Here is a 25,894-nt window from a genome sequence, read left to right as displayed (position 1 = left end):
TCTCTGTAGCAGAGCCCCAAATGTGGAACTCTCTCCCAATGGATGTCATGCTGGCTCCATCACTCATGAATTTCCACTGGGCAGTGAAAACTGTGCTATTTTCTTGGCATTTGAATCTTTAAAATTAAAGGTGTTCTTTGTGGTAGATTTTTTCTTGTTTTAGAACTGTTTTTAAAGAGAGATTTGAAGTGCTTTAGTTTGTTTTTAGTTATTTATTTGATGTTTTTAACTGTTTTTATCCATTGTGCATGGTCTTAAGAGACCCAGTGGGTTGGGAAGGGATAGATGAATGCCTTAAACAAATAATATCTAAGCAGTCCTTAGCCCAAATGACAAAAGAAAAAACTGGCACAGGAACCATTTCCATCAGCCCAAATCTTTATTCAAACAGTGAAATTAATTGGATTCCCATTTCAGACAAATGTCCATCAGGAATGCTTTGATACTGCTTGGCTGACCCAGCTTTGAAAATATGTGCTAAACAGCCCCCCAGCTGACCTTTCCTGTGGTGTAACATAAAGCACTTTTTGAAAGAAAATCCATGCCATTTAAGAAACTGCCATGACCAGATTATGTGCTGTATCTTACGTGTGCAACCACGATCCTGGAATGCATAAAAACCATGAGCGCAACGATCACACTTCTCCCCAGCCACTCCTGGCACACAGCGACACTGTCCTTCATCATTACAATCCTCAGCAACTGAGCCAGCTTTACTGCAATTGCAGGGAAGACAGCCAAGTCCTGTACTTAAGCCATAATATCCAAACTGTTAGATAGAAAAGAAAAGCATTTCAGCTGTATTTCAGAGTTCACTAAAACAAAAATAGGTCATTGCTCTTGTTTTCTATTTCATCGCTGTATGCAATCCACTCCTGCTGCTTGGCTTGCATAAACATGGCACATCTCTCTTTGGCAGCCTACTGGGAAAGAGGATTCATTCCACAATTTTTCCCAGCACAGAACTGTTGATTGCTATAGAGTCCCTCAGAAATCTTGAGAGAATATTCAGGAAAGAAAAACACTCTGATGTTAGAAGTTAAAAGTCCTACTAGTAACTATCAAAGGTTGGATGTATTCCAACATCCAGATTATTTCTGGACAATATTGTTAAATGCTAGAGGCTGCAAACTTAAAATTTCACTTTTATTTTTTCTTATTCCATTTTTATTATTATGCATAGCTATTGTTGTTCAGCAAACCAAATACTAATCCCTGGAACTTCTGGGAGGCTTGAAAAGATGATTTACCATCCTTGAAAAATGCTTTCTCATGAATTTCTTACCATTCCAGCATTAACTCTCTTGATGGTGGTAGCCATGTTTGGCATAAAGAGCCAGCTTTGCCCCATCTAGCCTGGTAAGAAAACCCTATCCCTGAAAGCCCTGAAATATAGGTTTTTAAGTCAAGTTGCTGTGCAATCTTGAAATGCAAGAAGACTAGTAATAGCATTGAGATTTAGGTTCATTTATCCTCTTTTATCCCATTAATTCTGATTTTGCATTTGACTTACATTTTCTTCATTTGAAATCTCCCCCACTCTCCACTCTAATAATAAATTTATGTTGTGTTGAATAGATTGTTGATTTTTGTCTTGTTTGGATTTATTGAACTGGTTTCTAAAAAAAATAAGTTCTTATCTTCCCCCCTCCCCCTGCAAATGTCATGTACTTTGCTAATTAAGTTGAGATTCATTCTTAGACACTATGGATATAGTCAATTGCACAAAAATAGTATATAAGTGAAATGCAACAGTAAAATCATGCACATGATATCAGGTTTTTTATTTCTTACCAAACACTTATCACATCTTTGTCCCACCACGTTCATTTTGCATTGGCATAGACCAGTCTCATGATGGCAGATGCTGGAAACAGAGCTGTTCATATTACACTTGCAAGCTTATGTGTAAAAAAAACAGAAATAAAAAAGCAAAATATTACCCATTGTGACATGGAGCTATTGTAAATAACATTTTCTTTGCATAAGAGCTAAGATTCTATTCTCCATGTTTCTACAGTCCTGCCATCAATAGTTTCAATTATTGTCTTCAGGCTTTAAAAAAGTAAAACTCAAAACACTCTATGAGCTCTACATAAACACTTCCAAGGACAGTGAACTGTTTTCAGACTATATGTTCCCAACTCTTCTTACTTAGGTATTTGTTACATTTATATGCTGCTCTTCCTCCAAAAAGTTCAAGGCCCTTTAAATTGCTTTCTTCATCCACATGTCACCCTAAAAATAACTCCATCAGGTAGACATAGTGAAAGTGACTAGACTAAGGTTTCTTGGGGACAAAGCAGACAGACTAAATGGAGTAGACTGAGACTGCTCTGGCCCTGATCACACCGAGACTGTGGCAAAGAGATGGTCCGCTCCAAAGCAGGCCACCACCGTGATCCCAAATGAGCTGCCAGCAGGAGCGGCTTTTTGCCGGTGGCTTCGGGCCACTTTAGGAAGCCTCAGACCAGCTTCCAACCTCATCAGGGGTGTGTGTCATCTAAACATCATGCTCCTGAAGTGGCTGGAAGCTGCTCTATTTGGCCCATCTGTTTTAGGCCTTGGGGAAGACCACAACCTAAATCACTTAAGAAACAGTCCAACTCTCTAATCAGTATACTTCTTAAACAACATGAGACAAATCTTCTATCACACTACACAAGTCTAAATACTCCTGCCTCATTATCAGAAACAAGTTTGACTGTATTGACAATCGTTTCCACAACGGATGAGGTCTGAGCCTAAGACTTCAACCCAAAGATTTCTCTAAAACATTGCCAAAACATATCACTATAGTTTTTAGTGTTAGGGTACCAATCTATTAATTTTATTTATTGATTCATGTTATGTACCCCAATGTATGTAATTTTAGTAAAATACATTCAACAGTAAACAAGTCTCCTTTATATACAAGAACCCTACATCAGTTAATTAAACAAGATCAACTCACCATGGCAATCTTTGTTGATCACAGCATCCCCATAATAACCATCAGCACACCTTTCACAGTGATGTCCAACAGTATTACCAGTACACTTTAGGCACTCTCCTGTGATCGAGTTGCAATAGCCATCTTCCATCGTATCTACATTACCATTGCAGTCACAAGGTATACATGATTGTCCTGGGACCAAAGGATCACCATAGTACCCATTTGCACATCTGTACAATAGATTGAAAATTTAATCAAATTGTATCAAAGTAGAGCTCCACATTATTTATTTATCCCACCTTTCTCCCTGTATGTGACACAAAGTGGTTCACAATATATGTTTAAAAAAGCAGTTAAAATAATAGATAATAAAAAGGTTAAACAGCAATTTAATAAACAACCATATTACAAACTTTAATTTAAAACAGTTTAAAAGGTAGTTAGTTAAAAGATAAAATAATGATAAAAATACAGCACCCTCTAGGGCAACTTTTAGGGGCATGGAAAGCTGCAGCAAGGAGACATACATGAACACATTCTCTCCATCAGTTTGGCAGCTGCTTCTAAACATTTGGTGTACAGTGGGCTCTTGGTATTCTCTGGGCTTGGGTTCCAGGACCCCAGTGGATACCAAAATCTGTGGATGCTCAAGTCTCATTTATACAATGGGGCGGTAAAAAGGTGTCCCTAATATAAGATGGCAAAATCAACCTTTGCTTTTTGGAATTTATATATTTTTAAAATATTTCCAAGCCAGTGCTTTGAAAATCCATGGTTGAATCCACAGATAAAGAATCCATGGATACAGAGGGCCAACTGTATTTGTTCCAGGGACTTGTAAGCCCCATCAATCAAGAATCAACTAAACTGAGCTATATGCAAAGGGAACTTGCATCACCTTTGAGACTAACCATGCAAAAGATGTTGTAGTGTAAAAGTTTTTGTAGACTTGGGAGTTTATCACATGTAATTTTCACATCAAACTGGACACAGGACGGGTTTGGGCTAGAACAGGTTAAAAGTGATTTTACCACATGCAAAATTGCTGCTGTGCTGCCGTCCAACCATCACCCATCCTCCAGCAGTGCTTTAGCAGCCAATTTTGATACTATGGAAGCTTTCTGTAGTAGCAATATCAGCTGCTAGAGCACTGCTGGGGGACGGGCGATGGTCGGATGGCAGGACAGCAGCAATTTTGCGTGTGGTAAAATCAGTTTAAACCTGTCCCAGCCTGATCCCGTCCCATGCCTGGGTTAGCGTGAAAATTACATGCGATAAACTCTTTGGTCTACTCAGATGCACCAGGCAGACCAAGCAGACCAAGTCTATAAAAGCTTATACTATAACTTCTTTCACACAGTTTGTCTCAAAGGATCTACAAGATCCCTTTGCATACTAACATGGCTGTGTCTCTAAATTTAGCTGTCTTTCCTAGATTCAGCTATGAGACTTCACAAAGTAAGTATAGCATGCAAGAACGGTGCTCACCACCTCCCCCTCCAAATCACCAAGAAAGAGAAATATTCACCAAAGCAGCTTTCTAATTCAACTTTCCTAATTTATGGCAAAGGACTATGTCACTGACAAAAGTAATGCAAATTTTGACAATGAATACTAAAATGGAGATGAGGCAGACATCAGGACAAGCAGCTTTGTAGTTATTTTTGTTACTGTAGATTCATACCTTTCACATTTGGATCCTGCATATCCAGGAGAACATTTATCACAGATAACTTCACCACTACTTTCCAAGTAACAGGTAGGACTGAAACTATAAATTATCACAGTATTTTATTAGCTATTTTACAGCTTTGTTTATTCTGTCTCAACAAAAAAAAATCTTAAAAAATATTAATTTGTCCAACAAATTAAAATGAAACATCAACAAGCAGAAAAATATAAAACCACCAGTAAAACAAGGGGAAACGTTTAAAAGACTTTAAAAACACAAAAAAACACTTAAAAGGCCACATTGTAAATATTCTTTTGGAACTATAATCTACATAGTTTAACAGCATATGCTTATCTATTTATTTCCAACATTCATAGGTCACTTTTCATTTTGAAATTTCCAAAATTGTTCACAATTTTTAAAAAGGTACAATGAAAAACTGATCAAAAGGATAAGATGTTTAAAAATAAAAATAAAAAGGGAAATCCAGAAAACCATTTTTATAAAAATCAGAGGCAACAGATAGTATAAACAATTGAGTTAATGGCTAGATAAATAGATAAATGGATACACCCAACACTGGGAGCCTACCTAATTTTAAGGGAGACTTACTAGCCTGTGGTACAATAAAGAGCACACCCATCTCCCCAAGAATGGAAGGATCATGGTGGTCTATCCATTTGATCCATACATACATGTGGCATGAATATATCCACAAACTGATTTAATTAAAAACAATGATTGCAGTGTAATTGTCAGTGGCCCAAGGGGAAAATGTATCTAGTATTTACCCGAAGAAAGATACCAGATAATTTTCCTGAACAATCACTCCACTGTGCTGCATCACAAGCAATGTTTTGAACTTCAGAAAGATGCCATGTTTGAAGGGAGAGATACTTTTAGAAGAAACCAAATGGGCATGCCCAAGCCCTTCAGCATGCCTAGAGCAGGTTGCTGGATGCTAGCATTATCTTGCAGCTGGACAAGACCGAGCTTGAATTGATTTCATTCACATAAACAGTGTAACACTAGACAATTTTCTAATACTAGCAGTTTGAGACTGCCTTTTGAAGAAAAAGCCCTAAGGGCTACAACAGTATTCGGAAAAATATTGGAAAATTTCCAGCTGCTTATCATGGCCAAACAAGAGCTATCATTTCAGAAGGAATGTTTGTCGTGTTTTTACATCTTCCCACCAGATTGATTTTTCTCCATATTCTCTCCTCTTTCTTCTTGGCCCCTGCTTTTTTCAGAAAACTGTAAATGTAATATGTGAGGTTTTCAATTAGCAGCTTACTTGTTTGTAGGAGTTCTCAGTGGACAGGCACATGGCTGGCAATCCTCTGCTGTGCCCTTGGCGGGTGATCCATAGAACCCAGGCAGGCACTCATCACAAGAATGACCTGTAGTGTTGTGTTCACAAATCTATGAAACATACAAGGGAAGTTTTGTGTGGGTTTTTTGGGCTATGTGGCCATGTGATAGTGTACAAGGGAAGCTTCTGATACTCATATTGGGTGGAATATCATCATATGCAACATTAGGATTCAAAAGACAAACAGAAAGAAACAAAAAGCCCATTGACCATAGGATTTTCTAAGCCAGCAATAGCAATGAATGGCCATGTCCTTAATGGTCCTGATGTATATATGAATTAGCTGCATTACATTGATAGTGGAGTAAATTAGTTGTACTAATATTTGACAATGCCAACGGCACAAATAATTCAGAACATTTTCACTATATGGAAAAATTGCCTCAAAAGTGCAGATGTTAAATAGTACTTTACAATCACAGAATAAATGCCATCAGCTAATTACATTCCAACATTCTTCAGTTCAGAGCCATAGGAATTTTGCCACTGATCTGAATGGAAAAACTGTGGTTTTCTTCAGTTTTATATATAACTGTGTTTTATATTAGTTCTTCACTTAAGCCAGACATCTAATGTCTTTAACATGCACAAAAAGCAGGTTATACAAAGGTTACAGAAATGGAGTGGGTGTGCTTTTCTTTTTTCTTTGTGTATGTTTCAAAACTATCTCACTAACAAAGCTGTGTGTCTGTGTTTAGCTGGCTGTACACACACAAAGAGAAACACCCACATTCACAAAGGCTAGACAGTCATTAGGCCTCCTCCCATTCCAGTCCTTTCCCTTCTCTAGCCAACCTCCACTTTTCCATTCTCACCAGTCTTTCTCAACCTTCACCCAAATGCCCATTCAGTCTTTCCCTCCACTTATTCTCTTTCTTACCTTTAGCAAGAAGGAACAATTCATTCTACACACACACACACACACACACACACACACACACACAGCCTTTTAACTTTTTAAAAATCTTGGTGGCTCTTCACAGGGAAAGGATCACACAAAGCTTCCTAAATCCTTTCCAGCAAAAGGCATAAGTCAGTTCTTAATGCACTTTCATCTCTAAAGGAAGTTAGAGAAGTCTGCAGCCTAGTGACTGAAAAAAGTATTGCAGCCTAAAAGAATTAAATAAAAATTAATTAATTCATTAACTTCACAATATACATGCCTTTAGTATCCATGCCATTTTCCACACATCTAGGTTTCACTGCCTTAGAGCTACAGCAGAAATAGTCACACATGTGGATACACATTATCTTTTCTTATTGTAGATATGCTAGTATTAAATGAGCATAATATTTTCAGGAATGTAAATAAAAGGGGAGTTAATAGATAACTTACAAGACAAACACCATGAATATCACATTCTGTTGCATGACCATTGCAATCACATTGCAGGCAAATCCCTCCAAAGAGTATGCCATCTACTCGGTAGTACCCAGGAAGACAGGACTAATAAATAAATAAATAAATAAATAAATAAATAAATAAATATTGTATACAAATAATTGTCATAAATTTGTTCTTAGAGCACTTCATCCTGATTATTAGAATATTCAAAAAAAATTAATAAATATAAACAGATTTTGAATTATACACTAACTCTAGTGATACAATGATACAAATTCATCTCTGAATTCAGTCCGCAGAGTTAGATGACTACAAGTTTTATATGGCATAAGAAGTTGTTCAAGATACAGAAGTCTTCAGCTCAGCGGGAAGGAATAAATACTTGCAGATTCTCCTGAACTGTAATGATCCTTAACAAGTTAACAGAAGCAATGATATGTGTTATGGAATTTAACAGCACATTGCACACAAACAATACACAAACCTCACAAACAAGAAAAGTGTATGTTTCTTTATTTACACCAACAAATGGAGGAGTAGGAAGGTTTCATCCTGTTGTCCATGCTAGTAAAATAGTTTATATCTAAAGCCATATGAGTTTCTTGTTGATTGCTCTGTTCTCCTAATATTTGCGTAGCCAAAAAGGCTACAAGCTAAAAGATATCTCAGATGTGGCAACTCTACTGAAAAATGCTCACTTCCTGTAAGACGTAAGACTGTGGTAATTAGTGAAGTGTATTACTAGTAACTATGAGGTCCTTACTTTTTATTAGACATGTATACAATTACCCTGTAATTTGCCATGGCTAAAGGTCCTCTCTATTTCTAATGACAATAGCTTCCCTATACCTGTTATCTATTTAGAGAGGCATCACAGCATATTCTTAAATTCTGGAACATGTATACCCTGAAATCTCATGGGTATTTAATCCACCACATCAACATCATTATCATCCTCAAACTAATAATACTAAACTGACAAACTGAGACAACAGGATATATGACAAGAGTAGTGAAAAAGCAGCTTGTTGACTGTATGTTACTAACTGCCTTTTTGTAGCCTTAAAGGCCAGGATACCCTCCCCTAAATTTGAAAAAAGATTTATCATAAAAACTAATCCCAAAATAGCTCACATTATTGCAAACAAGCTCATAAACACAGTGATTTGGCCAGATTTCCCTCTCAAATACCCTGGATAGCAAATTTTGGAGTATAAATGAAACCTAAAGTGATGTCACATCACTTCTGGGTTACCCAAAATGCAGCAGCCCTGCCCACTTGGGGCCAGTACAGACTGGCATGAAAAGCCAGTTTCCAACCGGCTTGGGAACATGGTGTATTCATGACGCACACACCCATGACCCCCAGAAGCCAGCTTCATGCTGCCCAGCTGCTCACATGGCAGCCAGCTTTGAGGTGCTCCAGTGGCACAGCATTTAGATATGGCCAGAGTGCCGTAAAGCTGCGGCAGTGCGGGAAAAGCTGGCTTTTTGCTGGCTCAAAAAGGAGCAGCATTTTGCCGCTTCTTTTTGGGCTGGCAAAAGTGTATTGGAACTGTGGCTTGCAGTTGCCGCAGCCCCAATCCAGCTTTCTCAGGGGCAGCTTCAAGCTGCCCCATTGAGGTGGTCTGTTTCACCCCTAGGAAACACAAGGATGAAAACTAGACCACCCCCTGGTACAATTGCCTACTCCAGTGTAAGGAGAAATTAAGATTTGTGTCAAACAGTGAAATATGCCCCTAATCATTTCCCATATTCCTTAATTAAACAAAGTAAATGCATGAGAGAGGTTATTCTTCTGTATGTAGAAAATATGCCAAAGTGATATAAACATTTTGAATGGAAAATCTTGTTTTGTCATTCTAGTTTTTAAAAAATTGCAAGCTAAAAGACAGCTTGGATGCAGCCAATTCTACTGAAAAATGCTCACTTGCTGTACACAAAATCATGGCAAATTACCTCACAAGAAATCCCAGCATAACCTTGAGGACATTCACAATATTCCACATCTGCAGCTGAAGATGGATCTACAAGATTAGCATTTGCAGTGTCCAAAATGACAGAATCCAACCTGCAATGAAATAGTGTTAAAATACTTTCCACTTGAAACGTTCATTTTTAAAAAGCAAGAAAAAGAAAACAGTACAGTCACCCTCCATTTTTGCAGGGGATAAAAAGCCCACAGCATGTGTCGTCCTTCAAGCCAATGGGGCTTGAATGCCGGTGATTTTCTGTTTGCACTGGGGGAACCTGGAACAGATGCCCCGCAAAAATGGAGGGGCTACTGTAAATTAATCATGAAAGCAAAGTACCACAGAAAAAAAACCCTAACCTTCTTGAGTGGTGCTAATGTATACTCAGAACAGACACACAGGTAAGAATTCAACTATACCTTGTTACCAATTTATACTTCTGTAGTGAGGGGGGTACCCTTAAGAGAGAGGGCTGAAGGGGCTAATGAGGGTCAGGTGGAGCAGAAGGGGCAGGAGGCGGAGCGAGGGGAAGGAGGGACCAGTCCGAGAGGAATAAGAGGAGGAGAGAGGTGACCAGGAGGAGGAACACGTGGCAGAAGAGGAGGACGGGGAGTTGCGGTCGGAGAAGGGAGAGAGGAGGTAAAGCGAAAGCCCTTAAGAGATGGGGTGCCAGCAATATTACAGGCAAGGTCGGGCGGTCGTCGAAAGGGGCCGCACGAGGAGGTTTGTCTGCGAGACCCCCGTGTGGAAGGAGATTTTCCCTTCCCCGACTCCGAGAGTTGGGCTGTAGGAAAAGAGGACCCTCTCCTCTGGAGGGCGCTTGGTGGGACCCCAAGGGGGAGCAGTGGCAAACCGGCCCAGAACCCCGGGAAAAAGAGAAGGCTGAGTTAGAACCCCTGGAGAAGCATTCAGGGGGAAGACCCTCGCCGCGGAACCGAGTGGCTGAAGAAGACGGCTAAAGAGGGAAGAGTTTGCCTGGGGACTACTGGGACTTATAGTTTATTTCAAAGGACTGGGAAACAGCCTGTGGTTTGGTGTGTTGGAGTTTGAGAGTTACTATTAAAAGTTTAGTTTTCTTGCAACGTGCCTGAAAGTTTGTTGCCGCCTACCGTCGAACAAGGAGGGAGGAGCCAAGCAGGGTCGCTCATTATGCAGCCAGCTGCCCCGGCCCCGCCCACAACATCCATTTCCAAATCACATAACACTGTGTAATAAATGTTCCATGGTATCAAATGTAGTCCCAGTATAATCAATATAGGCTTTGGGTTATTTTTTAGGATCTTTTACCCCCAACTATCTAGCACACAAATGGCCAAAGCACATGAAGGAAACTGTCCTCTACATGATTTGCCAGAGCATGGGAGGGAGGATGACATTTTTGGACCACCGCTTCAGTAATCCCAGGCAGCTATTGTATAAATTCAATGTGCTGACTTGACTGCCTCTCTCTGGCTGGGAGAACAAAAAGCAGGAACTGACTGCAGAGAAATGAGAAAGTATGAAGCAAAAAGAAAAAAGAAAGGGTAGCAATCTACACATAGAGCTAGAAAATAGAAGAGGAGTAATAACCAGAGTCTATCAGCATGACTATTGCCTCGATCTAACCGATTCAGGTTACTTGCTGCATTCTATCCATTTCAATAATCCTGAGGTTTCCTTTTCCCACTTTTATTTGCTGTGACTAGGGGCTCGACAGACGGGTGCTTTGCACCAGCGCACAATGATGAGGTCCATACAGCGCAGCGCCCAAACAGCATTACACCACGCAGACATCATCATGGCGTACGAGGGCGCCAATGGTGCCCCACACACGACCTAAAAAGAACCTGCTGGGAGTGGGTTCTTTTTAGTCTCCTGGAGGCTGCGACAGTTGATTGCTGCAGCCTCCATCCAGGGCAGAAAGGGGTGGCATCTCACTGCCCCTTTCTGCCTATCTGTCCAGCCCCTAGGTCTTCACATCCCAGAGATATGGGAGATGGCCATAAGCAGAGAAATAAATTACAGGTAGAAAAATTCATCCCCTGACTAGGACAATCTGTAGAAACATTGTTCAAAATATTTACAGAGTTTCTGAATATACAACATCTTCCCAGATCATTCCAATAGCAGAGATATCTCTGTCATCACAGCCCCATATCAACTGTTTCTGAGACTTTCGCTAGTCAAAGACAATACATTTCAAGGTGGCAGAATTCAAAGGCATAGCTGTGTTAGTCTTGTAGCACCCTTGAAACTAAATAAAAGAAAAAAGCTCATGAAAGCTCATGCTACCAGCTTTTTTTTTCAGTTAGTTTCAAGCTGCTACAACATCCATTTGAACATTTCTAAGATGTTTAGGATAGCCAAAAATCTGCTCTTATTGATTAAACTGTGATTCTCAGAGAACAAAATTCTAAATTAAGTACCATACTTTGCATGGATTTCAATATCTTCTTTCTAATATTCTGACTTCACTAAAAACGATCTTACTAACATGACATTTCTGCAAAAATTTAGAAGTGATGGCTTTAAATACATGCTCAATATTGTACCGGGGGGGGGGGGGGGGTGACATTCCAGAATAAATGTGAGATTTGACCATATAACATCTCATTGTGCCACACAGTTTAATGCAAAAGAATGATTAACAAAATATCAGCTCATTAGAATTCAGAAGAACATACTTTCCAATTAAAAGTCCCCACTGGCCTGCTAAAAGAGACCCATCCCTCTTGCTCTACAAGTGCTCTTTTATAAATGAGCTGCTTTGTCAACACTCCATGTGACAGGCCAAGCCAATTTCGTTAAACCCCTGAGGCAAGGGCTCATTTGAATATGGGCTGTTCCTCTGCCCTGTTTTGTTTGTAACAGACAAAAGTCAATTCCTGGGCAAGGGTATGAGTAAACTACCTCACAGGAAGGCCTTCAGGTTTTCCAAAGCAAGTTTCAATCATAGCCTCTGTGAACTGAATTATAACAAATGGCTTGTCTGTAGCATTCTGATAGCAAAAGTCAGTAATGTTAAAATATGATGCCTATAAGTAATATTTTCAATCTTGCCTGTCAAAGTAACTTGTCACCATAGGTCTTTAAAAAGCAATGAGACAAAACAGCTGTGTAGGTGTTATTCATGATTTAGCATTCCATGCATGAGCCCCTGTAAGTGTGAGTAAAGTCTCAGGCACTAGCTCTTTCCTCCTAGACAGCTTCCTTCTGTGACAAAGCCAGGAGGAGTAATAAACCATGACTCACATCCATATATAGTTGTGTATTAGGAATCCTGGTCTAAAATACACACTGAATTCTTTTTCGCCAAGCAGTTCCTACTTTGCAACTGTCACAGAAGAAGAACATGAGAGGCACAATTGAAAGGGTTATTCAAAAATATCTGAAATGGTTGGAAACCATGTTTCTCAAGTGTCAAGAAACCATGACAAAAAGAATCCTGGACTGATTAGAATCTTCACAGTTCAGGACCTATTCTGCACAAAAATTGTGCACAGTTGTTTTGTATAGAAAACCTGTTTTCACACAGAAAATCATATTACTATGCAGCAATATTATTTTTGTGCAGAAAAATCTGTTTCCTATGCAGAAAATGCTGTTTTCTGTTTTAAAAAAAGACATACACAGTAAAGCATTAAAGGAGAATCCAAGAAAGCTACCAAATGTATCACCACACATTCCAGAATGAGGAATGACTGCCTGCATCAACTTAGTATGAAAGCCAACAGGCTTCAACACATGCCAAGGGATCCACCTAATATTGATCCAAACTTGTAACTGCAGCCCAAGCAGCAGCTCTTAGATTCAAAAGCCATCAGAAGGCTTCTTATTCCATGGGGAATCCAAGTATTTGTTCATTTCATTTTTATTTATTTGAAACATTTACGTCCCATCTTTCTTCCACAATGGGAGCTGCAAGAAAGACTGAACAACTACTAGTAATTAAAATTTGGGGTAATCTGCCCCCAAACCCTTGGTGGAGACAGTCGGTGGAGGAGCTTCAAACTAGAGGAGGATTCCCCAGTGCCAGCAAAAAATCATTGACCAACGGCTACCAACATCCTGGGACTACCAGAATGGATCGACGTTCAGGCCACAAAGAGATTTAGGTTCCTAGTCAGAACTGTTTGGATGATGAACCAAGGATCTCAGCTTATGAGAGATCCACCCACAGAATTCACCTTATCCATATGGTTGGGGAACAAACCTAAAAGGAAAACTAGATGGGATTGGAGATGGAGGCCAAAACTGAAGAGAAGCATGGTTGAGAAGAAAGAGAAAAAGAAAGGGATGCAGGGTAACAAAGGTGGTAGGGTTCAGCTGAGGATGGGTATCATATTCATTGAGGCATACACAATGAGGTTTAAACATCCTTGTCCACTATGCTATGATGGGCATGAAAAATACCCTCACTCCTTAGCTAAATCTCTGTGGAACAGTTTGGGGGGGGGGATTGAGGGAATGCTTGGCAAGGAAGTGTGTATATTTGATTAGTATGTGTAAGATATAGAAATATATATGGATGGAGATATGTATGTCTGAGACAGTGGCCAGCCAGAAATGGCATGGGGAAATTTCCTCGGTGGCAATCCAATCCTTTAGGCAAAAATGTTTATATCATAGTTTAGAGTTGGGAATTATGCAGCTCTCCACATGGTGATGGACTACAAATCCAAGCATCTCTAGCCAGCATACTCAATTGTAGGAAATGATTGAAGTTCAACATCTGGAGGGCTACATGACTGGCATCCCTGCCATAGTGGATTCAAGTTTCCTGCCACTCCCATCAACACTATCACAGCACAGGGGCAGTAATGATGATACTGTTCAGGAACTGGAAGGTCAAGTGACTGAATCTTTGCTCCATGACATACTGAGCTGTATGAACTGTAACCATTAGATATTATGGCTATTTGTAACCCACTTCAACCTGTTTATAATTATTGTTCCTATGCCTTACCCCTACTCCATACTGCTAACATAAACTCTAGTTTGTAAAATAAGCCATACTCATAATACACGATGTGATGTTGGCTTGTTTTGCAATTGGCTAGTTAGTGCTATGGGCCAGGAGCTGCAGGACTGGGACCTAGAGGAGGAGGCTGAAGAAGGGACCCAGGCAAGTCTTCCAGATGGAGAACAGGCTGCAGCTCTCCCTGTTGCAGAACAGACTCAACTAGCAGAACAAAAGCAGGACTCACCAGCTGACCAGAGGGCTTGAGTCCCAAGCCCAAAGTCAAGAAGGAGAGATAAATGTATAGAGCAAAGATCTCAGCCAGGCTGCGGGCAAAATTGCAACAGGTAAGCTCTGATTAGGACTAGCTGGTGTCAAGTCATTTAAGACCTGAGTCTGCCTAATTCTAGTGCTGAAAGCAACCTATCTGTTTCCTAGCCAGCATTCCTGTCCCTGACACCTGTTTCCAGACTCCTGCACTTCATACCTCACACTTCCTGGCTTCATCAACCCTTGGACTGTGTTGACTTTGATTTTTGTTGCCCCCCTTCACTGGGACTGCTTGATGAACACCTACTGGACTCCTACAGGCAAGAAGGTTTTCCAGCTGCTACTAATTTACTGCCTCTGCCTGTTGATGGTTCTCTCCCAACCAGCCTGTGTAGGTGTTTGGTGAATCTGGACAATTTACTTCAAACTGTGATTCCTGGTTTGTACATAGGTCAGAAATCAGAGAATGTGAAACTTAACCAGATTTGATTGGTTTTCTCAACTGTCCAGACTAAAACAAGAACATTTAAACATTTTAAAAACTGGTAATTTTTAATGTTTAGTTTTAATGTTTTGAACTACAACACCCTGAATTCCCCAGCCAACCCAGCTACTGATTCTGACTGGGTTCAATAGGTTTGGGCACATAAAGCTAAACCATATTTTAGTGTTATGAGAGAATCAGCACATCATTCAACATGACAGTGGTAAAATCAGCAGCCTAAAGCCGGCTTTTAAGGTTTTAGAAACTTTCTTATACACTTGGTCTCGTGTAATGAATAATAGAAAATCTAGAATAAATAATTTCACATCTCTTACCTGTATACAGCCCTTTTGGCAATGTTGTAACTGGCCCGAAGCAGAATATGAGTAACATTTGCTAAAACTGTCATCAATATGTCTCGATCTATTGACTTCTTAGTATTAAAATCAACAAAGTTTTCAGACACAAGCTTTACAGAACTGGAATATTCTTCATATGGTTGTAAAAACAGTCCTTCAGCTCGGGTAGCCAACATTTGTCCATTACCCTGAAACAATTCAAAACTTTTTACAACTTAAATTGATTTAATCCATATACTTTATTGAAAACAAACAGAGAACTATCCTTTTATTCCAAATAACCTTCCAAGTATCATTTCTAACCTTTTAACAGTTCATCCTATAAGTCTGTTTACAGTTCTGTTTCCAGAAACACCAGGTTTCTGATGTCAAACATACTGCACTTAGATCAATGGAATGTAATTCCATATTGTATGGGTAACTCAGATGTCTTGGTTCTGACTGCATGGGGGATTTTTTTTATAAATTTGGAACCTTAAGCAGTATTACTTTCCAATATTATACATATGGTTGGAGGTGACAGGCAATGGCAAAAGCAATCTGGGCTGCTGCCACACTGCATAAATAAAGCAGTTTGACACCACTTTAACTTCCACAGCTGAATACTATGGAATTCTGGAATTTGTAATTTGATGGAGTATCAAAGCTATCTGACAGGCATGATGGAATATCTCACAAACTATAAATCCCAGAATTCCATGGCATTGAGTCATGGCAGTTAAAGTGGTGTTAAACTACTTTATTTCTTCAGTGTGGATACACCCTTAATAATTCATATATGACTCAAGTCTAGGCAATCTGAAAGGCAGTGTTTGCAAATATGTATTTACATAGGCTGTAAAGGATACAAGGAATGCCTCTTTTGAGTTCCACCATCTTTACAGCTCCCTCTTTGCTGTCCTTTCATCAGCAAGGAAAACTTTCCTGTTCCAACAGGCTTTAGGAATTGGATGCTAGGGCTTTTAATTGTTTGTTGTTTTCATACTGGTTTTCATTTGATTTTCATTTGTAGTTATCTGTGAATTTGCTTTAAGTGGTTTTAATTCTATGGGTGACTGAATTAAATTTCAATAATTTTTTTTATATAACAATGAAATGTTTAACTATATTTGTTTTAATGTTGGAATACAAGTGAAACAACAACATCATCATCATCATCCATAACTATATAGCAAGTGTTTGTCCTAGAAGATAGCAGAAGCTGCGAACTATGGCCTCAAAAATGTAACTGTTCTAAGATTTGATCTATCTTAGAGGCTTTGAATTTGTTATATTAACTGGCAATAGAAATAGATTGAGAGCTTGCATGGTATAGTGGTTTGAGCATTGGACTACAACACTGGAGATCAGGGTTCGATTTGATGGTCAGCCATGGAAATCCACTGGGTAACCTTGTCACACAATCTCAGCCACAGAAAACCCTGTGATAGATTTGCCTTATGGTTGCTATAAGTTGGAAAAGACTTGAAGGGACACAACAACAGCAACAAAAAACAAGGTACTTGCTACATTTAAATTAAAAGTGAAAATCCAAAGGACTGCTTGCATACAGAGGTTTTCAATACAGTGCACTCGCATCATACGCGGCTTTCAGCATACGCTGAAAGCTGTGTGGGGAGAAGGGGCGGCACGTCCCACAGGGAACAATGGGGCACCGCCACACCACCGTGTGCACAAGCCCCATTCATTTAAATGGGGCTCAAGTATAGGAGGAATTTGCTTTACGCGGGAGAGTCCGGAACGGATCCCCTGCATAAAGAAAGGCGAACTGTATCATCATTTTCACAGCAGTTCCTCCCCACTCTGCTAAAGAGCATATTCCAAAATATCAAGGGATCTTGTACTGCACAATTCCATGAAGGAAAGAATCAATATCAACTAATATACACATACACTCTACTATCAGTGCTCAGAAATGTTTTGCATATTCATAAATATAAATACCATAATAAATAAAAATAATGCTCGGATCACAACAGAAAAAATTACTTCACATAATCTCAATTTACCTGAATAATAACATCCACATTAGACACCAAATCACTATCTGTACTATCCATTGGAATGTCATAGGACACGGTATACTTCAAATAACCACCAAACGAAGTGAGCTGGAAGTATAAAAGATTAAACGTTTTTACAAGGTTGTGGGAGGGAATTATAAAAGTTAATTAATTTTCACATCTCTTTAACATTGGAAAGATTTCTACCTTATTAAGTAATTACCTGTAGCCCATATGCAATGGAGAGACTGGGCCGGATTGACTAATATGCACTGAAAATGTCTTGAGATGCTGTCTCCCAAAGCCTACTTTTTAAACCATGAAGCCCACCAACACCGGTATAATACATTTACATGGAGAACTGGGAAGAGCCAAGGACAAATTTAGCTTTTTTCCAGTAACACTGCAAGAGGCAGCTATATGACACACTGTGAGAGGCATCTACACAAGACCTTGGCACATGCTCACACATGCCCTCAACCACTGGTAACCCAGAAATGGCCATGTTGGGGTCTGCACTCATTGAAAGATAGGTTTGGGAGGGAACTCTACTGATTGCATGGTCTGAAGAGACTTCCAACATTTGTGAGTTGCAATGGTGTGATCAGACTTATGCCATTGTAATTTATGCACAGGAAGCCAGCTGTTACACGCAAAACATCTTTCTATAGCCATCGTCAATATATCTCTTACCATGTGTTTTTAAAATCAAACAAAGATTATCTTCTTGGAAAGCATCACCAAGAATTGGAAGATTGCTTATTCTAGCTGTTGAATCACTTTCTCCATTACAGCTAAATCCCAGATTTTCAATGACCAGTTCCAAGCTTCTATTACGTTTGGTTATTTCCCAAAAAATAAGTACTGAGTAAGATATATTAACTTGGAATAAATTTCTGAATGTTTCTCAATAATATTTCTGTGCAATTGTTAGGACCCTTTAAAATATGTATAATCATATATATATATATATATATATATATATATATATCCCATCTATTACATTTTCATGAGGAGAATACTCTCCCTTTTTAGGGAGACAGACAGCATAGAAGTGGAATAAAAAAATGTAAATCCCTTTTGTCCCACAGCCTTTTAGCATAATCATAGTTCAGGACCAACAATTTCAGACGTAAAGTAACATCTCAAGACAACCTTTATGCTACTGACACAACAAGATTCCCAGGAAAAGCTACATGTCACCTTTCACTGTACTTTCATCTTATTCACTATCAAGTAAATATGTAATGTAGAAGATGGCAGAGAAAGAAAACACTGGTAAGAGATAACAGGGTTGCAATAAAAACTATTCTACCTTCTACTGGATGCTTACTTTATTTCCAAGATATGGTTTAGGTGCAGACCAGTAATAAGGGGACTTCAGCATTTTTGCAACTGCAATGTTCTTAATACTTATTTGATGAGGTCCATCCAATTGACTTTCCTCAGGATCTACAGTTTTCAAAGTATATGGAGCAGTCACCAACCAACCAGCCATAGATGATACCTTATGGTAAAAGAAAAAGGAAGAACATTATTTAATGGTTTTAGACACAATTAAAAGTGCTGGTTATTATCTATAAAGACCTATACCACTCAGGTCCAGGCTACTTGGTAGACCATATTTTCCTGTACAAGCCAGCCTGGGCTCTGAGATCATCAGGAGAGACTAAAAAAAAAAATTGCAGCATTACCACTTTACAGCTCCAGCAAGTATTGCTTTCCAAAGGGGAACTGTTTGTGATCTAGCCATCCAGGCTTGTTTTCCAATGGGGACAATCTGTACCTTATCAATGGACAGATAGTTTAACAGTCCCTTAACTGTGATGGTGCATTGGATATCCTAGTGCTTGAGCAGAGTTCATAGATCTATAGCAAGGAGTGAATCTATTTTCCTCACTCTTCTTCTTAGTGAAATGGAGAATCTTTATATAAACCATCTCCATTGCTTTCTTTACTGTACTTATTTTTTTTTCTTTCATTTGTTTCTCTTTCCCCTCCTTTTAATCAGTAGCTTTACATTTAATATTTCATAAATAATATGCTAATGCTAACAAACAAACAAAAATTATTTTTCTTTATTTCCTACCAACTGGTTTTGCCTTTTTCAGTTAAGAGAAGCATGAGGCTTCCAAAGACTTTTGCTAATTTTGGAAACTTTTGTCTTCAACCTGGATCTAAGTACACAGCAAACATTGTAACCAAATGGAACAATTTATCACTGGAATTGAATAATTTATGTAACATTTAGACTGAGAAAGGATGCTTATCAAAAAAGAAGTGGAAGACATGAAATAAGTTTGTGGTACTGCCCAAGGAAAAATGATTATGTTTGGTCAAATCATACCTGGCTAATGGGCCACGGAAGACTTTCACAGACATCAGAAACACCAAAACAGAAACATTCAGTACAACCTTGAGGATTCCTTTCTTGGAGATTATAGAAACCTGGTTTGCAGCGGTCACAGTTCTCTCCTTCTACATTTTCCTGTGAAAGTCATACATTTGTTTGATGGTCAAAACCAGAAGCATGTATACGTTGTAAGTTACAAACAATTGCTAGCATAATATTTTAGGAGGCTATAAAAGCAAAGCAAGACACATAGGCGGGATACAGACGGGGCAAAAGGGGTGTATTCATGACGTCATGAAGGTAGAGCCTTCAGACGGGCCTTACCTGAATGCCGCCATGAACACGCCCCCCGCACGCCCCAAGCGGGAAGAGGCGGCATTAAAAAGGTGCTGCTTTTCTCCGCTTCTTTTCCGTTTGATGCGCAGCTACGCAGCTCCGTCTGTAAGCTGCTGCACCGGTACGCCAGAATTGCTACGCCGCTAATTTAAGTTGCCCATTTGAAAGCTCCGTGTCTGCTGCATCGCATAATGAGTCGGGGTCCTGGAACATGCGCAGTTTGCAGTCAGGCTTTAATTGCAGCGTCAGCTGCCATGCAGGTGTGGAAGCTGCAGCACAGCTGCAGCGCATTTTAAGACTCGTAACCCTAACCCTAACCCTAACCCTAACCCTAACCCTAGAGCAACATGTACGCATGCGCTGCTTGGAAAGTTTGGACTTTAAAGTGAGCCCCTACACACATTCCTGTGCCATTTTCACCTAACAATAAAAAACCCCTAAAACTGTAAATATTTACATATGTACAAGGAAGGTGATGGGGGATGGCAGGGGGACAGCGGTGGCAGCGGCGACAGCTGTGGCTGTGCATTGCAGATTCAGCAGGAGTGCGGGGACCAAAGGAGAGGAGGCATCCATGATGCTGGTGACACTGGCAAAGTGCAAGCGGGCAAGGATGCCAACACCAGCTGATCACCAGCTAGCAGGAGACCACCATTGTTCTTGGGCAGAGCGGGGAAAAAAGTTTTAAAGGGGATTGGGCACTTTAAATGTGCCCATAGGCTTTCTGCCGCCGCTGCTTAGCGCTGCAGCTGCGCAGCTGCGCATCCGCCAGCCGGCAAAGGAAAAAAAAAGCCCCGTTTTTGGCCGCCCGTGAGGAAGCTGCCTCTCTCTTTGCAGCGTCCTCCGAGGTGGCGGTTTGGAAACTGCGGGTCAGAAACGGCCCCAGGTGAGGCGTCTTCACTGCCCCCCATGTGGAAGCCCCATCTCCTGAGCCACGCCCCCGGGGTGGGCGGTCTGGAGGCTCCGTATTCAGCAGAATACACCTCCAAGACGTCTTCCCCTGCCCGTTTGTATCCCGCCATAACCTTACATCCAAAAGAACCTTTCTGTTTAGCAGAAACCTTAACACTTTTGTATATTTATGAAATGAAGTATAGCAATTTTAAGATAAAGATGAAAGCTTAAGCTTTAACTTCCACTACAACTAAGCAACAGAGATACCCTATGGCAGTGATGGTAAACCTTTCTGGGGGTTGTGTGCCCCAGCTAAGAATTTTTCCAGTGCCAGGGCAGAACTTCTGGCCTCTGGGGGCTGGACTTCTGGGGCAGACCTTCTCTCCCCATGGCTTTTCCAGCCTCTAGCTGTCTGCAAAGAGACAGCTGAAGGCCAGGAAAGGTCCGGGAGGAGGAGCCATAGGTGCGTGCCTGTAGCGCCTTCTCCCCTCACGCTTTTCCCATCCCCCAACTGTCTCTGAGAGACAGCTGAAGGTCAGGGGAGGTCCGGGAGAAGGATTCACAAGAGCCTGTGGCTCCTTCTTCCCTTACACTTTTCCCGGCCCCCAGATGTCTCCAAGAGACAGCTGAAGGCTGGGAAAAGTCCACAGAAGTGGAGCAACAGGTTCCAGTCGAAATGGCGTCATGTGCCACTTCTGACACATGTGTCATAAGTTTGTCATCACAGCCGTATGGCAAAGAGCACCTCTGTAGTTTTTGCAGCCCTTGACTAATCCAGAGTCCCAGGCCTATGCTTTTTTCCCCTTTTTTGCCTCCCCGAAAGAGTGAACTGCCTCTACTAAAAGCCGCTGGGAGTGGCAATTCACCTTTTAAATGGGTTACAGCCTTCCTCTGCACTGCTGAACTTTAAGAAATATTTATCATTTAACAGTTTAACATTAAGAAAAAATAAGAGATTTCCAGCCATTTCTTTTGTCATTGTTTCTGTTTAGAATTTTTGGCAGGCTACGCAGCTCCTGGAGTATCCTAAGCAGAAAACTAGGGGCCTCAGACCTGCCCAAGTTGCCCAACCCTTGCTTCATTGTTTTCAGGTGTTATGCTTGTCTACAACTTTTGCTCCATAAATCAACACTTCCTTGGGGTTTTTTTTTAGCCCCGATAGCCTTCCTCTGCAAATCTGGGACAATATTGAAGCAGAGCACACCAGGGGTCCATCTACCTAGATAACAATTCTCTGCTTTCTCTGAATACTTCCTGCAGGGAGAAAGAATAAGGCGGAAGCAAACTGAGACCTTTTCACTTTAAATGTGCCTATTTTCTTTTGAAAAAATAAACCATGGGCTCCTTTCATGCTTGGTTTACAGGTACATAGCAATTAAATTAAATTACATAGCTTACAAATAAATTCACTTTCTTGACAGAAAATTCTGTGGTGTCAGTGACAACAGGGGATTCTTAGGGAATGGAAAAATAGACCAGGGATATATGAAGCCTATGTGTTATTCTTCTAATGTAAAACCTCAGAGAGCGATTTTTCATCATGCCTTGAGAATCTCAGGATTTCTGCATTAGCATTTATATCAGGAATGGGTAACCTGGGGCCCTTAAGATGTGGTCAAACTCTAAAAATCATTGCCAACAGGGCCAGAGGTGAAAGATTATGACTGCTGAAATACAACAACATTCCCAGTCACTCATGTTAATGGTCACAGAATCAGTTTAAACCATGATAACTATTTTCTGTACAACATAAAAGTTTGAGGTTAGCTCCCTCTGTATGAATTGACTATGTGTTTATTGTGCTTTTCATTTATTTTATTTGTTATAAATTGATTTTACTGGGTTTCTGAACCATAATAAAGAATTACTTACATTATCACTATCTGTTTCAACTTCTGTCTGAGCAATCTCCTCAGCTGATGCATACAGAACAATTAAATACTTTAACTAAAGGCTAGATAAATGAAGCTGTTTCATGTGGCTTCCTTGGTTTTAATGGAATTCAAAGAATGTCAGCTTGTAATGGGCTTAGGGAGAAACCAGTCCTCTCTAAATATTTGACAGTGAGAAAGCAACAGGTAAAAAAATTCAATACCAAATGTGTTATTGTCATTGAGCAACCCTTTTCTAACTACAGTTTTGTTTACTTGCTCATACTTTGCCATTCAACCCTCCCTGTCATTTGTGGGAAACATACCATGAATCCTAATTTAAATTTCCATCTACAGATACTTTTGTGTATGTCACTTAACTGCTGTAAATCCCACTTCAAATTTCATAATCAACCAAAAAAGAATCAGTTGTAGACTTACTTTACAAAGACAAGGTTCGATGCATGGGTCATCATTAATGCTACCCACCAGGCTACAGTTACAATGCACACAGTTTGGATAACCTTTATAGCCAAAGGCACAACGGTCACATTTTTCTCCTGTATAACCATCCTTGCAGTGACATTGCCCAGCCAGAATACCTTGAAAAAATGGAAATGAGGAAGATATAATATTAAAACACCACAAAAATCTTTCGAGTATCACAATGAAAGCACAATCTGATATGCCCCAATGCCAGACAATGAAGGAGTCCTAGCAAAAGCTAAACTTCATCTACTTTTTCTCACCATATTACAAGCCCTCTCACTCCTGACTGACTGACAATCACGCATAAGCCTTCTGTGCTAGCATATAATTGTAAATATCCATCTGTCAAGTATGGTAATTAAGCTAGAAAAACTTTGTCTAAATTACCCAGTCCTGATTTTCATCCTCTCTTTCAACTTACTGAGCTCGTCTGACTATCTTTTCAGTTTTCAGCTCCCTCCTACTGTTGGTATGTTGTTACCAAGAGGCTCAGCCACACTGGCATTTCGAGTATTTCACCAACAACCTGACACCCAGAAATACCCATTTTATCCAGGATTATGCATTATAAGGGCAATGCCGTATTATATGCTTGCTGTCCCCTATTAACCAAGACCGGAGATGTGCCCACCCCCATTCTCTGGCCAATAGGTCTGAGACCTAGAGAACACATATATATTTAACTCTCTGCCAGGCTCCTAATGTAACCACATTATCCAGACATACCTAATGATTGGTGTATCTGGACACAAAAGAGAAAAAACATGATGTGGAAAGACGTGGAATACCATTGATGCACATATCACAACTATTTAGTTATCCATTAATATCTATTACTTCTTCTCACATCCAAAATATGAATGATGTTCCATATCATTTTACATTACACTTACTTCCCGCTCTGCTTGATTTGGCCAGATGCTGGTTTTATATGGAGTTGCATACCATAAGGACTCAAGAACGAAGCCACCAAGACCACAATTTACCCTCTTTCTTCACCTGCATCACTAGCTTTTACTCAATGTTTCAAGACAATATGCTACATCTTTCTATGCAAAAACATGGATGTTCAGCACAACATAAATCACAAGGAACAGCCCACTGATTTCTGATGGTACAAAGGACAAAAGGAAGTGGCTTCCACTTCATTTGCTTTGGAATACCACATGCATGTACTTCATTATCTTTTATTTTCCAATTCTGACATTCCTCTCTCATTTCTCTGTTTACCCTGAAATAGCTACTTGTGTCTTCAAGACATGTTATTTACATTCCAAAATTCTTATCTCCAACCCAGTTAGGCACCATATGTAACCCACTAATCCCCTTAACTCCTCTGTCTCCTTATTAGGTATCAACCACTCTCTCTCTCTCTCTGTCCTACCAAATATCCCACTTTCTCTACTCTCCTCCTGTTCTCTTAAATCTAGATTTTACCCCCCCCCCCCCCCAGTATTTCCTCATATATGCAACTCCTGGTTTTGAAAACACTGGCTGAGCCGATTTTTAGAGATTACTTACCATGCTGTGGGTCAGCATGGTCATCATCCTTAACACAGTCAGAACCAAAGGATCCAAATAAATCACATTCACAAGGAAGGCAAGGATTATTGTCATAGGGAGACACCTGTAAAAAATTAAAATTTAATTTTCATTGTCCCTGTCTGGGGGTGATGATGATACAGGATGCCAAACGTCTAAGAACCTTCAGGCCTCCCAATCTGCAAGCGCAATCTTTCTTTCTTTTTCAGGTACAGTAGAGAAGGTCCTCACTCATTCAAAAAGTTGACCAACAATTTCTCCTTCAGTAATATTGGCCATTTGTCCCTCTCTGCCAACTCAAGGATTCTGGTAATCCAACCTTCATCTGATGGATTAATATTCATCTTCCAGTTCTGGGCATATAACAGCCTAGCCACTAGTATCATATAGTGAACTACTGTAGTTTGAAACTACTATCCTTATATTTAACTATACCCATAAAAAATCTAGTTAAAAAAATAATCTTATAGTTCCAAATTGACTGCATTAGCCTCTGTATATTTCTCCATTAAGTCTTTGCATTATCAAAAGTTCACCACAAGGTAATTGCATGAAATGCTGGCCAAGGGATTTTGAGAGCTGTGATTTCAAAAACCTTAACTTTTCTAGCTCTGGGAAGCAGCATTCAAGTTTCTAAGGAATTGAATAGCATTAGATAGACCCTAAAAACCAGGGAAAGCCCCTACCATCCTGCACATATAGCCTAAATATAGCCAACAAAGGAGAATATGTATTGTATAAGAGTGTCAGCAGGAAGAATGAAGCCATAGAGGAAACTGCTGCTTCTCCAACCAAAGAGAGAAATAGTGGCGGATGAGCACATTAGGCCAAAAATCCCTTTCCTGTATTCCGAGCTGTAAAGGGCAGACTCTGAGGGAAACCAGCTTCTCACCACTGTAGATGACCCCTCAACAAATGTTAAGTTTACGTAATATGGTCAACAGCTGCAGCAACATATAAGGGGTTTCAGTTCACATAAAGCATTGTATGTGGTTGGTAACAGAACTAGCAGCCTGTTTCCAATGATACCATGGCAGTTCACCCTGACTTTTTT

General features: G+C 40.0%; 1 protein-coding gene across 1 annotated transcript in view; it reads right to left on the bottom strand.

Moving 5' to 3' along the window:
• LAMA1 (laminin subunit alpha 1) overlaps positions 1–25,894 on the bottom strand; it is a 109,882-nt gene that overhangs the window by 56,265 nt on the left and 27,723 nt on the right. The window contains exons 10-22 of the mRNA XM_089518357.1: positions 24,820–24,925; positions 23,251–23,411; positions 19,703–19,843; positions 18,689–18,862; positions 17,362–17,463; positions 15,329–15,540; positions 9,287–9,398; positions 7,319–7,429; positions 5,905–6,032; positions 4,620–4,706; positions 2,954–3,165; positions 1,795–1,901; positions 589–769 (exon numbers count right to left, since the gene is read on the bottom strand). Of these exons, the coding sequence (XP_089374483.1) occupies positions 589–769; positions 1,795–1,901; positions 2,954–3,165; positions 4,620–4,706; positions 5,905–6,032; positions 7,319–7,429; positions 9,287–9,398; positions 15,329–15,540; positions 17,362–17,463; positions 18,689–18,862; positions 19,703–19,843; positions 23,251–23,411; positions 24,820–24,925 (1,834 nt within the window). The remainder of the gene's footprint in view (positions 1–588; positions 770–1,794; positions 1,902–2,953; positions 3,166–4,619; positions 4,707–5,904; positions 6,033–7,318; positions 7,430–9,286; positions 9,399–15,328; positions 15,541–17,361; positions 17,464–18,688; positions 18,863–19,702; positions 19,844–23,250; positions 23,412–24,819; positions 24,926–25,894) is intronic.

This window comes from Sceloporus occidentalis, unplaced genomic scaffold, assembly GCF_023333645.1.
Source record: "Sceloporus occidentalis isolate IW3139 unplaced genomic scaffold, rSceOcc1.0.p SCAF_3, whole genome shotgun sequence".
NCBI lineage: Eukaryota > Metazoa > Chordata > Lepidosauria > Squamata > Phrynosomatidae > Sceloporus > Sceloporus occidentalis.
The sequence above is the reverse complement of the archived record's forward strand: the minus strand, read 5'-3'. Positions and strand labels throughout refer to the sequence as shown.